We start from the raw sequence: 14,449 nt of genomic DNA, 5'->3' as shown, positions 1-14,449 counted from the left end.
CAACACACACACGCAGAACACACAGGAACACGCAGGAACACGCAGAACACACAAGAAACACACACAAACACGCAGAACACACAGAACACAGAACACACAGAACACGCAGAACATGCAGAAACACAAACAGAACACACAAGAACACACAAGAACACGAACACGAAGAACACACAGAACACAACAGAACACACAGAACACGAACAGAACACGAACACGAACACACATGAACACACAGAACACACACAGAACACGCAGAACACGAAGAACACACATGAACACGCAGAACACGCAGGAACACAACAGAACACAGAACACGAAGAACACACATGAACACACATGAACATGCAGAACACAACAGAACACGCAGAACATGCAGGAACACGCAGAACACACAAGAACACAGAACACGAAGAACACACATGAACATGCAGAACACAACAGAACACGCAGGAACACGCAGAACACACTAGAACACAGAACACGAAGAACACACAGAACATGCAGAACACAACAGAACACGCAGGAACACACAAGAACACGGAGAACATCTGAAACATCCGAAACATCTGAAACGTGTTCTAAAGACTCTTCCTCCTGATCTGTTCTCGTGTCGTTTCCTCGTCACTCAGACCTGGACTTGTGTTTGTTTCATTCACATGTTTCACACAAACCTGCACATTTAACACAAGTTCTTCTCTCAAACTGAAAACACTCTGTTCCACCTTGTGATGTCATCATGTGGTGATACAGGAAGTGCTCCACTGCGTTTTTAAACTCCACACACCTTCACTAGAATCATCTGGATCATTTCAGTCGTGGAGTCGCTGATCTCGACTGAACTGAAGGGAAAAGGAGCTGAAAACTTGAAAACAACCACTTCATGACATCACAAGGTGGAACAGAGTGTTTGGAGTTTTGCAGATGTAACAGAATAAAGATTTATTCAAACAAACACAGCTCCAGCTCTGAGTGTGAGGAGGAACATTACAACATTAGAACATTAGAACTTGGTTTGATTCTCACATGAGTTCTTTAACCTCAGAGTTTTAAATTAAACTGATAAAGTTGAAACTTAAATGTTCCTGAACGTTTCTCCTGAGTCTCTGTTGTTCTTGTGTCCACAGTCCGGGACTCTGAAAGGACGGAGCGGCTCAGAGTGGAGAGCCTACTGCAACCTCAGCGATATAGGTTAGTGCCCGCTCCTCGTGCCCGCTCCTCGTGCCCGCTCCCCGTGCCCGCTCCCGTGCCCGCTCCCACTGCCCGCTCCTCCCGCTCCTCACTGCCCGCTCCCACGCCCGCTCCACTCCCGCACACACTGCCCGCTCCCCTCAGAACTCCCAGCTGAATGTGAGAATGTGGGGAGTGTATACAGAGTATACACATATATACAGATCATATACACATCATATACACATCATATACACATCATATACAGAGTGAACAGATCAGCGGTGTCCAAACTTTTTTCATCATGGGTCACATGTCTAAACCCAGATGAAGCAGAGATCGAGGGTCACAGACTGGAGCTCAGTTCAGTGAATAATTAAAATCTTAGAATGAGCCTCAGTCTTTATTTATGCTGAGATCCTTAAAACCAATAAACACTAAATATTAAATATTTGCTTTGTCAAGGTAGATTTTCAAAAAACTTGCAGTAAAAAATGAATTTTTAATTGATGTAAGATAATTTGGGCCAATTCACCTGGAAACCTGAGGGCCAAGAAAAATTTGTCTGAGGGCCGCAATTGGCCCACAGGCCGTAGTTTGGACATGTCTGGTGTAGAGTTTAGAGTGTACAGAGCGTGTGGAGCGTGCAGAGAGTGTAGAGTATAGAGTACAGAGAGTGTAGAGTATAGAGTACAGAGAGTAGAGAGTAGAAAGCGTGCAGAGCATATAGGTTCTACACCGTGTAGAGTACAGAGCGTACAGAGAGTATAGAGTATATGGTATAGAGCATATAGAGTATAGAGCGTGTTAAATGTACAGAGAGAAAAGAGTATAGAGCATACAGAGTGTATAGAGACTATAGGTTCTAGAGCGTACAGAGAGTATAGAGCATATAGAGCATATAAAGCGTATAAAGCGTATAGAGCATATAGAGCGTATAGAGCGTATAGAGCGTATAGAGCGTATAGAGCGTATAGAGCGTATAGAGCGTATAGAGCGTATAGAGCGTATAGAGCGTATAGAGCGTATAGAGCGTATAGAGCGTATAGAGCATATAGAGCATATAGAGCGTATAGAGCATATAGAGCGTATAGAGCGTATAGAGCGTATAGAGCGTATAGAGCGTATAGAGCGTATAGAGCGTATAGAGCGTATAGAGCGTATAGAGCGTATAGAGCGTATAGAGCTATAGAGCATATAGAGCGTATAGAGCGTATAGAGCGAGCATAGAGCGTATAGAGCGTATAGAGCGTATAGAGCGTATAGAGCGTATAGAGCGTATAGAGCATATAGAGCGTATAGAGCGTATAGAGCGTATAGCGTATAGAGCGTATAGAGCGTATAGAGCGTATAGAGCGTATAGAGCGTATAGAGCGTATAGAGCGTATAGAGCGTATAGAGCGTATAAGCGCGTGGACATAAGCTCTGTGAATGAAGATGAAGCAGATCTTCTTGTTAGACTCGACCTTTGCTCCGGCTCAGATCAGATATTCCGCTGCGGCTCTGGAGGCGGCTCGGGGTGAATAGGGGCCACCAAAAGCTCATTAGCTTCAACTAGTGGACAAATCTCTCTATGATGGCGCGCACCAGGTCAGACGCGGCGCCGCACTGAGCGCGCTCACACTAAATTTAGTCCAATAAAAGATTTACTCTGGAGAGAGCGGCGCGCGGAGAGGGAGCGGGATGGTCACTCATACTAATTCTCACACAAAATGTCCTTCCGCCGAACGCAATTACAGCGATATGCAAATGACGCTGTCAGCACACGGAGAATATAGAGCTGCTGCCGAGAAATACTCCACCATAAATATTATAAAGACACAAGCGCTGATCTACTGGGCCTTTAATTGAATATTAGAAGTGAACTCTTGACCCGTCTCCACATCTGCACGAGCCTCAGAGCGAAGCTCCAGAGGTGCACCTCACACTCTACACACTCTAAATACACGACTTAAATATACTGCTCTGTACTGCTCATATACACTACACTCTATATACTCTATATACTCTATATATACTCTATATACTGCACATATATATACTGTATTTACAGTATGTACAGACAGCGAACGCGCCGCCTTCCAAACAGGAAGTGAGCTCTTCCCCGCTCACATTAGAGTTTTACACAAATCAAAATGTAATATTTGTATTTGTCAGGTGATGAAGTCGGAGTCTTACAGGAGTTTGTCGGTGCAGCTCACGGTTGCTAGGAAACAGTTTTATAATCCCCTTCAGCCAAATCTGAACCCTAAAAGAAAATGATGGGAAAAAAAGATAAAATGTTTTTCAAAATCTTAAATACAATGATCCTAACAGAGTTTGGTCCGACCTGTCAGAGGCTTTAATCACACCAGAAAAAGATTTTAACATCAGAAAAAAATACTGTAAAAATAAAAGTGTGTGAACTTTGCTTTTAAAAATCATGATCTGAGTTTTTGGGAATCGTCCCCTAAACCCACGACCAAAAAACTCACAGATCTGAAAGTGACGAAAACAAATAAAGAATAAAGGCGACCTGATGACCAAGTCCTGATCCAGGTCCTGATCCAGGTCCTGATCCAGGTCCTGATCCAGGTCCTGATCCAGGTCCTGATCTGTGCTTTCACTCTTCTCTGTCGGTGAGACTGTGCACTTTTCTGTAACAGTTTCACACTCAGTTCAGTCACATCTGAGGCTCGTTCACACGTCTGAGGCTCGTTCACACGTCTGAGGACACGTAGGACACGTCTGAGGTCGTCTTTAGAACTAATGAGACGTGTTTAACAGCTCAGGTCAGTCAGGTCACCTGTTGGAGCTCAGGTCACTCAGGTCTTTATGCTCAGATTGTGTTAAAATAAAACTCAGATTAAAGTCTAACTTGAGTAACAGATTCAGACAGAGCAGAGCCGTTAGTGAACACAGAATCATGTTATAACTGATGTGTGTGTGTTGTGTGTGTTGTGTGTGTGTGTTTCTGTGTGTGTGTGTGTGTGTGTGTTTCTGTGTGTGTGTGTTGCAGAGGTGCAGCCGGGGGAGAGCGCCACCCAGAGGGGCCCCAGGAAAGGTACAGAACATTTCATTTACAACACGACCCTCACACTGAAGTAAACACAGACGATAAACCAGAAACGATGAAACTGAAACTGAAACTGAAACTGAAACGATGAAACTGAAACAAACCCCGGAGCCGATTCAAACCTCTGAAACTGTTCTCAATCTATAATATTGTTCAAATGACGATGTGCAGGAAATAAACCTGAGGAGGATGAGACGGTTCAGAGTCGAGTTTGTGTCTGTGACGAGTCGGACGTGATCAAACCTTCTACAGTTTAAATCTGATCTTAAAGACAGAAAATAATCACACATTTCTCAGGAAAGCAAAGAAAAAGAACACAATAAATCCTGACCCCAAAAAACTAGAAGGTTCCAGGTTCCATAAACTGAGCGTTGAGTGGATGTGGTGATCACGGAGACGGAGTCCGGCCTGAGCGAGTCCAGGTTCTTCTGTGAGGACAGGAGCAGTTTCTTTGGTCAGATTGAACAAAAGTGATCAGCTGTTCCAGGATTCTGCCCGTTTCAGATTCAGTGACACTTGTGTGGTCACGTCCAGCGCGTTCAGAACTCCAGAGCTTCTCAAAGAGCTGAGTCCAGTCACCGTCAGCGCGAGAGGAACATGTAAACGTTCTCCAATGTTCTGATGTTCTGATGTGGCCTCCTGGTCGCACACAGACCTGGAGCTGTGTTTCGTTCCATCCACACACAAACCCTGTAGATTTAACCCCAGTTCTTGTCTCAAACTGAAAACACACTGCTCCACCGTCCAATTCTAGCCCCGAAATGATCCAATCCATAAAGCGAAAAGGAGCTGTTCACTTGATTAGATTAGAACAGGGAGCTCCAATCCTTTCTCCTCCTGCGACCTGCTTTTTGTAAAACGAAAACGCCAGAGAGCTGCTCATTTTAGAGGTCGACAGAAATTTAGTACTGTATTTTTCAGACTATAAGTCAGACCAGCCAAAAAAAGCAGAATGAAGAAGAAACAAAAAAACACATAAATCGCACTTTTTGAGGGAAATTAATTTGATAAAATGAGAGATCAGGAGAAGTTGTAGTAAAAACAACAGAAGAGAGAAGAACAGACTGTTAATGTCACATATTTCCAGTGTTGGGAAGTTTACTTTTAAAATGTAATCCCCTACAGATTACAGATTACATATCCCAAAATGTAGTTTGTAACGTAATCCATTAAATTACTTAAAGTGAGTAATGTAATCTGATTACTTTGGATTATTTGATTTGTTGTAGAGAAACAAAGACTAAGAAATCTTCACATAAGAAGTTTTGTTTGATAAAAGAAAATAAAAAGTCCAAACTTTACTGAACCAAATTAAAAATATTATTGATAGAAAACGAAGAAACACGTCACACAGCAGGATTTAGTCCTGTTAAATCCTGTTTTAGACCTGGTTTAGCCCAAAATGTGAAAACAGTAAAATCCCTCTGTGTAATCCATTTATTTCAACAAAGTAACTGTAATCCAATTACCACTCACTGAAACAGTAACTGTAACTGAATACAGTTACTCATCATTTGTACTCTGATTACTCCGGTACATGTAATCTGTTACTCCCCGACACTGTACATTTGACAGTTCTTCAGATAAACTATAAACAACAGAACAAGTTGAACAAACTCTCTGTTTCCCTCCAAATCACTAAATCACTTCAGTTCTTCATCCTCGTGTCGCTTCTGAACAACTCGACCTCGACCTCCGGAGGGAAACAGAGCGACGCAAACTCTTCTGTGTCGCTGTCGTCAGACTCAGACTCAGTTTCCGTTATATCCAAATCTCACCATTCAATAATTACGATATTTAGAAGAGGCTGATTTAACTTTTTTACTTTTCAAATACCTTGACAAGATTTTGGTGTGAATTATTTCCATCATAATCCCAAGAATTCAAGTAAAAACATGTTTCTTCATGTTGTCTGAGCTGAAATGAATCATGGGAAATGTAGTTCCTGATGTTTATAAACTGTTCCTTCTATAAAACTATGAATTTAAACAAAGGAACTTGTAATTCGATATATTGTGAGACTTTTGATGATACGATATCATGATTTTTCAGTTATTGTTACATTCCTAGTTCCAGTTAGAATTATTGGGTCTTTCTGAATCCCGACAGGATGGTTTCAGTGTCACTGAAGTCCAGACTTTGTCCATCGTCCAGTGACTTCAGGAAAGTTTCATGGTTCATCCTCCCAGTGTCACAAGTTTCTCTCTCACTTCAAACTTTCTTTCTGCTGCTCCATTTCTGTTTTAAATAGTTGAGTGGTGCAGAAGTAACGGTGCGATCGACTGACATGATACAGACAGAACAGAGGCTCTTTCTGCAGGAGACATGCACAGTAGAGTGAAGTGACAGTGGTGCAGGAGGAACAGGAGCAGCAGATCCTCACACACAAGACTAGAACCTCTCCACACTTCACCAAAAACATTTAATATAAATCTTATATAAGAATAAGTCACAGAAACACACAAACCACCAACAAAAGTCACATTTATAATCTGAAAAATACAGTAAATATAAAAGCCGTGATGAGCTGATCATGAGCAAAGTAAATGTGACGAGCAGCGACACACAGGACGAGTGGAGACGTGACACACTGGACCACGGGACAAATCATCAATATCCACGAAGGAATTGCCAAGAAACTTTTGAAAGTTTCAGAGGAAAATGGAATAATCCTCGTCGTCGTTAGGCCTGGTGGTGTTTGGCCTTTAACGCTGTAATCTGTCTCCTCCTGAGATGTTTGGAGGAACCACCTCGACGACCATGACTTTTAAAAATCTGACTTTGCTCTGAGTGGAGGATTGAAAATGTAGAGCCACTGGATAATTGGGATTTTTACTTCTAATGACTTTTGTTGTTGTTGTTGTTCTTAAAAGTGAACTCCTGAAGTTTCCTTTTAGTCGCTCGATACAAAACTTAAAACATGTAATTACAAAACTCTGAGTGTGTTTTTTGTTTCATTCACACGTTTAACTCACAAACCTGGATCATTTAGGACAGGAAGTGCTCCACTGTGTTTTTAAACTCCACACACCTTCACGAGAATCACCTGGATCAGTTCAGTCCTGGTTTGTCAATCTCTGCTGATCTATAAGTAAAACTGTTTTACTGAAAACTCTCGTTTTGTGACATCACAAGGTGGAACTTGTTACTTAAACATGTGAAGAAAAAAACTCACACCTCCAGGTCTGTTTGTGATGATGGAACATTATTATTATTATTATAACGTGGCTTAAAGTTCATAAGAAATTATTTTGTGCACAACAGAACCTTTCAAGAAGAAGAACCTGTCGTATTTTTTCATAAATTTAGACATTTAGTTTTTTTCCTTCAGGAAGTGTAAAACCCACATGATCTACACAAAGTTCATCTGAATATTTTAACTATTGCAAACTGAAACTCAGAAAGACTGAGTTATTTTATCGTCCTGAGAGCCCAACTGTTCGTCTGTGTCGTCTGTACTGGACACAGAGTCGATCTTTTATGTGTTTTGAGCGAGACTCTTGACGTGGGGACGAGGTTCTTCTGCCTAAACAGAACTGGAGGATTATTGGGAACGACCATGTCCAGGATCAAAAAAATCTACTCACTAGGACTTAGTTTGTGGCTGCACTATGATGTGAAAAAAAAAATTAATTAAAAGGAAATCTATAAACGTTCTGAGTAGGGATGGGCATGATTAATCGATTAATTGATAATTGATCATTAAGAATTTCATCGATTACGTTAATTTTAATCGACAAACCGACTGTAGGTTGCTGTGTGTCGTGACCAAACAGGTGTGTACATGTGTCTCTGCATCAGAAGGAGCGAGACACAAACAGTGGGTCAGTCTGTAACGAACCGAAGCACAAATGTGGATTTAACCAGGATTTGTAGAAGAAATTCCACACTTTCCGTTGCGTTGGGACAAGTGTGAGTCCATGTGCACAGTGGATAAAGCAGCACATATGTTTCTGTGTCCAGTGGGAAAAAGTTTTTCCAGGTGAGAGTCGCTCAATGTGGATGACGAGGCCCCGCCCCCCTCCCCCCGTACGCTGTCCTGGTTTTGACAAACACAAATCTGGTCACACTGACCTGTATTCACCTGAGTCATGTCTTTTAATCCAACACAAGTTGAACCACATCAGCGACACAAGAGCTGGAGTTTTATCTTCACTTAGTTTATGTAAATTAGTGATGTGGTTTTAAGTTTTGTTTCTGTGAGATTTGAACAAAACTGAATTAAACACATTATAATGTCAAACAGCTGATGTGGATCTAGAGTCGTTATGTTTATATGTCGTAAAGTTGAATTTATTTCTGCAGATTAGTGCAGATAGTAATAATAATGATGATCATTTTAATATAAAAACGATCATGATTAATCGATAATCGATCGTTAATTCTTCCGACGATCGATTAAGAACATTTCATCGAATGCCCGTCTCTAGTTCTGAGGCGACTGTAGAAGCTCTTCTGAGATGTTGCTCATCAGAACATTTGTTTTTGTTCGTTTTTTGACTCGACATGGATTTAAAACCAAAATGTCCCCAGTGTCCATCACATGTACAAAATAATAAATACAAATAAAATGAATAAGATCTAAACACTAAGGAGTCGGTCCGTATGAAATCAGCCGTTTTCAAGGAATCTCCTCTATGAGCATCACAGATTTTACTGATTTATTTTATTTTTTTTTATTTCTAAAATTACAAAATGAAAGAATCTCACATTTTAGCTCAATCCCTTGAGTCGTTCTGAGTTATGGCCAGAAGATTAATTTGTAATCATGTTTCAGAGACCATAACTTCATAAAAAATAGAGCGAGGAAGCTGAAGATGTGGATTATTGTAGATTCTTGGTCATAGATTCTGAACCTGTTGTCAAATATATAATCGATAATTGAATCTTTCTGCAGGTGGAAAAGTCCCTGAGCTCCACCAAAACTGACCCCTGAGACTCATTTTCAAAAATTCAGTTTGAAATGAAGGAAGTTAATAGTCGATGTTTTTATTACTTTTAACTAATCAGAATGTGACAAAGTTTCTCTGGTAAAAATTTGATCAACATCGAACTGTGTCACATGAGGAACCGAGGGGCCAAAGAAGAGGCCAAAAAGATCAAACCTGGACTGTGACTCCAAACGTCCACATTAAAACTCAGAAAAGTGTGAGATTTCTGTCTTAGCTTCCTCGCTTTATTTTAATAGAACAGAAGTTCTGGTCTCAAACATGTTTATAAATTAAGGCCCCAAAATTTCAACGAATCATAACTCAGGAACGACTCAAGGGACTGAGCTACATTTTTTGATTCTTTCATTTGGTGATTTTAGAAATTTTTTGAATTTTTTTCAGCCAAATCTGTGATGGCCCATGGGGGGAGCGGCTGATTTCATGTGGACCGACCCAAAGGTGTTTATTTACCTCCAGATAGAAAATCACAAAAAAACAAAACTGCAAACCACGTTTTTTCTTCGGGTCCCAGGAGGATATGATACTTTAGGAAAAGTTGGTCGACTCAGCCTCATGTTTCCATCTGAAAAAGCTCATCTCCACCAGAAAAGTTCCGCAGTGTGACTTTAAAACAGTGTGCAGTCTTTTCTTAGCCCTGAGCGTGGAGATCTTCCTCACAGTTCTTCCTCTTGGTCCGGTTGTTCTGGTGTGATTTATGTGGAGGGTGGTGCTCCCTGGACCAGAGCGCCGGCTCCAGGTTCTGTTCCAGCAGTAATTGCTCTCTGTGGCCGCGCGCCAGATCCGTCATTTAGCCTGGCACACGGCGGGCGGGCGGCGGGCGGAGGGGGCACGCCGGGGTCCGCTGCCCGCTCTAATGAGGCTCTTATCAGGGAGATGAGACGAGCGCCGGACCCCCCCCCCCCTCCTCCTCTGATCATTTCACACCTCCATTAGTCACCTGTCGGACACAAAAGGAAACACGAGCGAACCTTTTCTTCTCCTCCGAGCTCTTTCATGTCTCACAGAAACACCATTTTGTGCAGATTTATGGAGATTTCCCTGAGCTCCGTCCTTCAGGACCCGACTCCGCCGGGGTCCAACAGCCCGAGGCCGTGAAGCTCCAGCACATGGTTTTAATCAGGAACACTTCCGAAATGTTTGCTGATTTTACAGCGACTTTACACTAAAATAAAACTATATTCACATTATTCTGGAGTTTTCCGTTTCCACCGCCGACGCTCAGGTCGTTTTATTTTACAGGAGGCGGATGATCTGAAGAGAGATAAAAAACAAAACAGGGATTTGGTGCAAATGTTTGGGTCACGTGAAAACGAAAAACATCTCACAAATCAACTTTACATCAGATTCAGCTCAAAATATCAAAATATCAAAATATCGACATGTTGTGTCGTTTAATGTGATGATACAGTGTGGATATCGTGGGCTGAGTATTTTAAGATATAATATTTTAAGAGTATTTTATATATATATATATATATATATATATATATATATATATATATATATATATATATTTTTTTTTTTTTTTTTGTTCAGTTGAAGGATATATGGAATATTTGTTTTTCAGATGAACTTTGCACATGAAGAAGTGATTTAACAAAGACTTTCAGTGTCACAGACACGATTTACACTTTACTTTTTATTGAACCATATCAAATCAAATTGAAATATATCGTACTGAATCGTATCGAATAGAAAACTCATGTATCGAGGTAAATATCTTATCTCTATTTCAGTGAACAGGATCCATCTTAACCTGAAGAATCAGCTGCATTTAAACATTTAAACAACTTTAAAGCAACATTATTTTGTGATTCTCTGATCTGTTCTGCAAAGACAAAACACTTTAACTCTCCAGAGTGAAACTGAAAAAAATGAGAAAATTCAAAGTTTCAGTTTTGTCCAGAATAGAATAGTTCAGGCTCCTAGTTACTATAATGAAGAAATATTTGTATGTGAAAAATATTGAGCTCAAATGTCCCTTTGACCTGATTGGTCAGAGATTCATAGAACTGGACAGTGTCAGAGTTTTTATTTTAATGGAAGCTGTTGATTTTGTGAGGAACTTTTGTGTTTCTGTGTGATATTTCTCCAGACTCCAGATGTTCAGTGTCTTTATTGAAACTCTTTTAAATTCTCTTTCTTCTCCTGGACACTTTTGTTTTAAAGTTCAGTTCTTCTTCTGTGTTTTTACAGATTTTATAAAAGGCCCGATGTGCAACAACAGCTCGTGTTCTTTAAACTCCGACAACCCGTACGCCACCATCAGGGACCCGCCCGGCCCCAGGGACCCGCCGGGCCCCAGGGACCCCCCCGGCCTCAGGGACCCCCCCGGCCTCAGGGAGAGCAGCTACGTGGAGCTGAAGTCCCCGTCCCACAGAGAGGTGCCCTTTGGCGGGACTGCCACCCTCCTGGGCAGTGCCACCAGCGCCCTCTATGAAGTGGGTGAGTCGGGCTCCGGGCTCTGGGCTTTATTATTCTGGGTTGATGTTTGAACTAAAGTCAGAGTCAGAGTCTGAGTCCAGCAGAGGTTTTACTCTAACGTGACTCTGTTCTGTTTCTTCTAATGTCGTTTTGTTTCTTTCACACGTTTGACAAACCTGCACATTTAACACCAGCTCTTTTGAGGCAGAGAGTTTAGAGTTTTGTAGATGTAACAGACTCATAATAAAAAGTTACTCAAACATGTGACGAGGGAACAGTGTTAGAACAACTGGACGTAACAGAAAGATTTAAATTATGATTCTTAGTTTGATGTTTCACCAGAATCACTGACGCCGCAGTGAAACCTCCTGTGATTCGTTTTTTTTTCAGTTACATTCAAGTTTATTTCTACAGCACATTAAAAACAACTTGAACATGAAAGTCAACCAAAACAGTTACAGATACAGATACAAACATGTATAAAACGTGAAAATAAAAACCCCAGATGAACCTGAGGAGCTGGAGTTAAACGCAGCACAGACTCAGAGGAGAGTTTTCTGTCTAGTGACTGAGACTGAGAGGATCTGACAGGGAGAAGAAGGTTGTTCCACAGTCAGAAAATCCTCTGTCTCCTCTCGTCTTCAGTCGAGTTTTGAGCAGAAGCAGAGGAGCAGGAGGAGCAGGAGGAGCAGGAGGAGCAGGAGGAGGAGCAGGAGGAGGAGCAGGAGGAGCAGGAGGAGCAGGAGGAGGAGCAGGAGCAGGAGGAGGAGCAGGAGGAGGAGCAGGAGGGAGGAGGAGCAGGAGGAGGAGGAGGAGGAGGAGGCAGGAGGAGGAGGAGCAGGAGGAGCAGGAGGAGCAGGAGGAGCAGAGGAGGAGGAGCAGAGGAGGAGGAGCAGGAGGAGAGGAGGAGCAGGAGGAGGCAGGAGGAGGAGGAGGAGCAGGAGGAGCAGGAGGAGGAGCAGGAGGAGCAGGAGGAGGAGCAGGAGGAGGAGGAGGAGGAGCAGGAGGAGGAGGAGCAGGAGGAGGAGGAGGAGGAGGAGGAGCAGGAGGAGGAGGAGCAGGAGGAGGAGGAGCAGGAGGAGGAGGAGGAGGAGGAGCAGGAGGAGGAGGAGGAGGAGGAGCAGGAGGAGCAGGAGGAGGAGGTCTGATGTCAGGACAGAGCTGCAGTGTCTCCATCAAACACATAGAGTCTAAACAATGATACAATGATTATGATTCTAATTCTGATTGTGTTTCTGTTGTTGTGTGTTTGTGTTGTGGTTGTGTGTCTGTTGTGTCTGTTGTGTGTCTGTTGTGTGTGTGTTGTGTGTCTGTTGTGTGTGTGTGTGTGTGTTGTGTGTGTGTTGTGTGTCTGTTGCGTGTCTGTTGCGTGTTGTCTGTTGCGTGTGTGTTGCGTGTCTGTTGTGTGTCTGTTGTGTGTGTGTGTGCGTGTCTGTTGCGTGTTGTGTGTTGTGTGTGTTGTGTGTGTTGTCTGTTGCGTGTCTGTTGCGTGTCTGTTGTGTGTGTGTTGTGTGTGTGTTGTGTCTGTTGTGTGTCTGTTGCGTGTCTGTTGCGTGTGTGTGTGTGTGTCTGTTGTGTGTCTGTTGTGTGTGTGTTGCGTGTCTGTTGCGTGTCTGTTGTGTGTCTGTTGTGTGTGTGTTGTGTGTCTGTTGTGTGTCTGTGTCTGTTGCGTGTCTGTTGTGTGTGTGTTGTGTGTCTGTTGTGTGTGTTGTGTTGTGTGTCTGTTGTGTGTGTGTGTCTGTTGTGTCTGTTGCGTGTGTCTGTTGTGTGTCTGTTGTGTGTGTGTTGCGTGTCTGTTGTGTGTCTGTTGCGTGTCTGTTGTGTCTGTTGTGTGTCTGTGGTCAGAGCCGTCGGTCAGCGTGCTCCAGGGGCCCAATGGGATGGCCACTGGATTCTCTCAGAGTCCGTTCGAGGTGCCGCGTCCTGGGGCCCTGCAGAACCTCAAGAGCCACTACGACCTCCTGCCGCTGCACCACAGCGCCGCCCCGGACCCCCCTCCCCTGGCCCCCGAGAGCCCCAGCTCCCTGCTCTAGACCCCTGCCCCCCCCCGTCCCCCGTCCCCGCCCCTCGCCCCTCCCTCACCCCCGCCCCCGCGCCTGTCCGTACGAGCGGGAGGGGCCGGAGGACTGGCACTCACACCAGCGACCGTTACTGTTGGCAAAGCTGCTGCCGTCAGTGGACCCCGGGCCCCTCAGCGGGCAGGTCAGGGACACTCGAGCCAGAGAAAAGCCCTTTATGTGAAATCGGCCCCCAGGGGCCCCCAACTGTTTCTAATCTACACAGACCTGACTCTCCGACAGGAGGCGGAGAAGAGCCGAAGATTTCTAATATATTCAGATTTTCATCCATCCACCGAGGGACGAGCACATTTTTAAAAAGCTGAAAGAAGAAAACGGGATTTAATGATTCTGCAGCAAGAAAACACCAACGACAACAATGCAAATCAAGACTGTCCCCCTACTAAAAGTGTATATATATGTTTTCAATGTGTTTCTGCTCTAAAAATGTCTAATTTACGATTTCTGGATGTAAAGAAGAAACTTTATCTCTTTGTGTTTTACTCCGAGTTTGTTTTTTCTTTGGTGGTTTTGGTGATTTTGACGTGAGCCTAGATTCAGACGTGAGCATGAGCAGATCCAGGACCTGTAGATACGTCACCGATTATTACGTGAAAGTGTCATTTTGTGAACAACTTTTCCACACCTTTATTATTATTATTATTATTATGATTAATATTCTTACTATATTTATGATGATGATTATGCTGAGCTCTTTTCACTCCAGTGTAAAGTCTGAATGTTCTGGTTTCCTGATCCGTGCAGCTCAGAGACTCTCGTATAAATGTATAAGT

General features: G+C 43.0%; 1 protein-coding gene across 2 annotated transcripts in view; it reads left to right on the top strand.

Annotated features, from left to right (window-relative positions):
- megf11 (multiple EGF-like-domains 11) overlaps nt 1-13,631 on the top strand; it is a 258,619-nt gene extending 244,988 nt beyond the window's left edge. The window contains exons 21-26 of one of the 2 annotated variants that reach the window (XM_055155759.1): nt 1,125-1,192; nt 3,075-3,084; nt 3,888-3,922; nt 10,231-10,247; nt 11,371-11,619; nt 13,444-13,631. In XM_055155759.1, the coding sequence (XP_055011734.1) occupies nt 1,125-1,192; nt 3,075-3,084; nt 3,888-3,922; nt 10,231-10,247; nt 11,371-11,619; nt 13,444-13,631 (567 nt within the window). Of the gene's footprint in view, nt 1-1,124; nt 1,193-3,074; nt 3,085-3,887; nt 3,923-4,165; nt 4,211-10,230; nt 10,248-11,370; nt 11,620-13,443 lie in introns of both variants that reach the window. The other variant, XM_055155758.1, reaches the window with a different exon arrangement.
- The last annotated feature ends 818 nt before the right edge of the window (nt 13,632-14,449 follow it).

This window comes from Boleophthalmus pectinirostris, unplaced genomic scaffold (assembly GCF_026225935.1).
Source record: "Boleophthalmus pectinirostris isolate CB_2022bp ecotype Guang Dong unplaced genomic scaffold, ASM2622593v1 HiC_scaffold_2, whole genome shotgun sequence".
NCBI classification, from domain to species: Eukaryota; Metazoa; Chordata; class Actinopteri; order Gobiiformes; family Gobiidae; genus Boleophthalmus; species Boleophthalmus pectinirostris.
The sequence above is the reverse complement of the archived record's forward strand: the minus strand, read 5'-3'. Positions and strand labels throughout refer to the sequence as shown.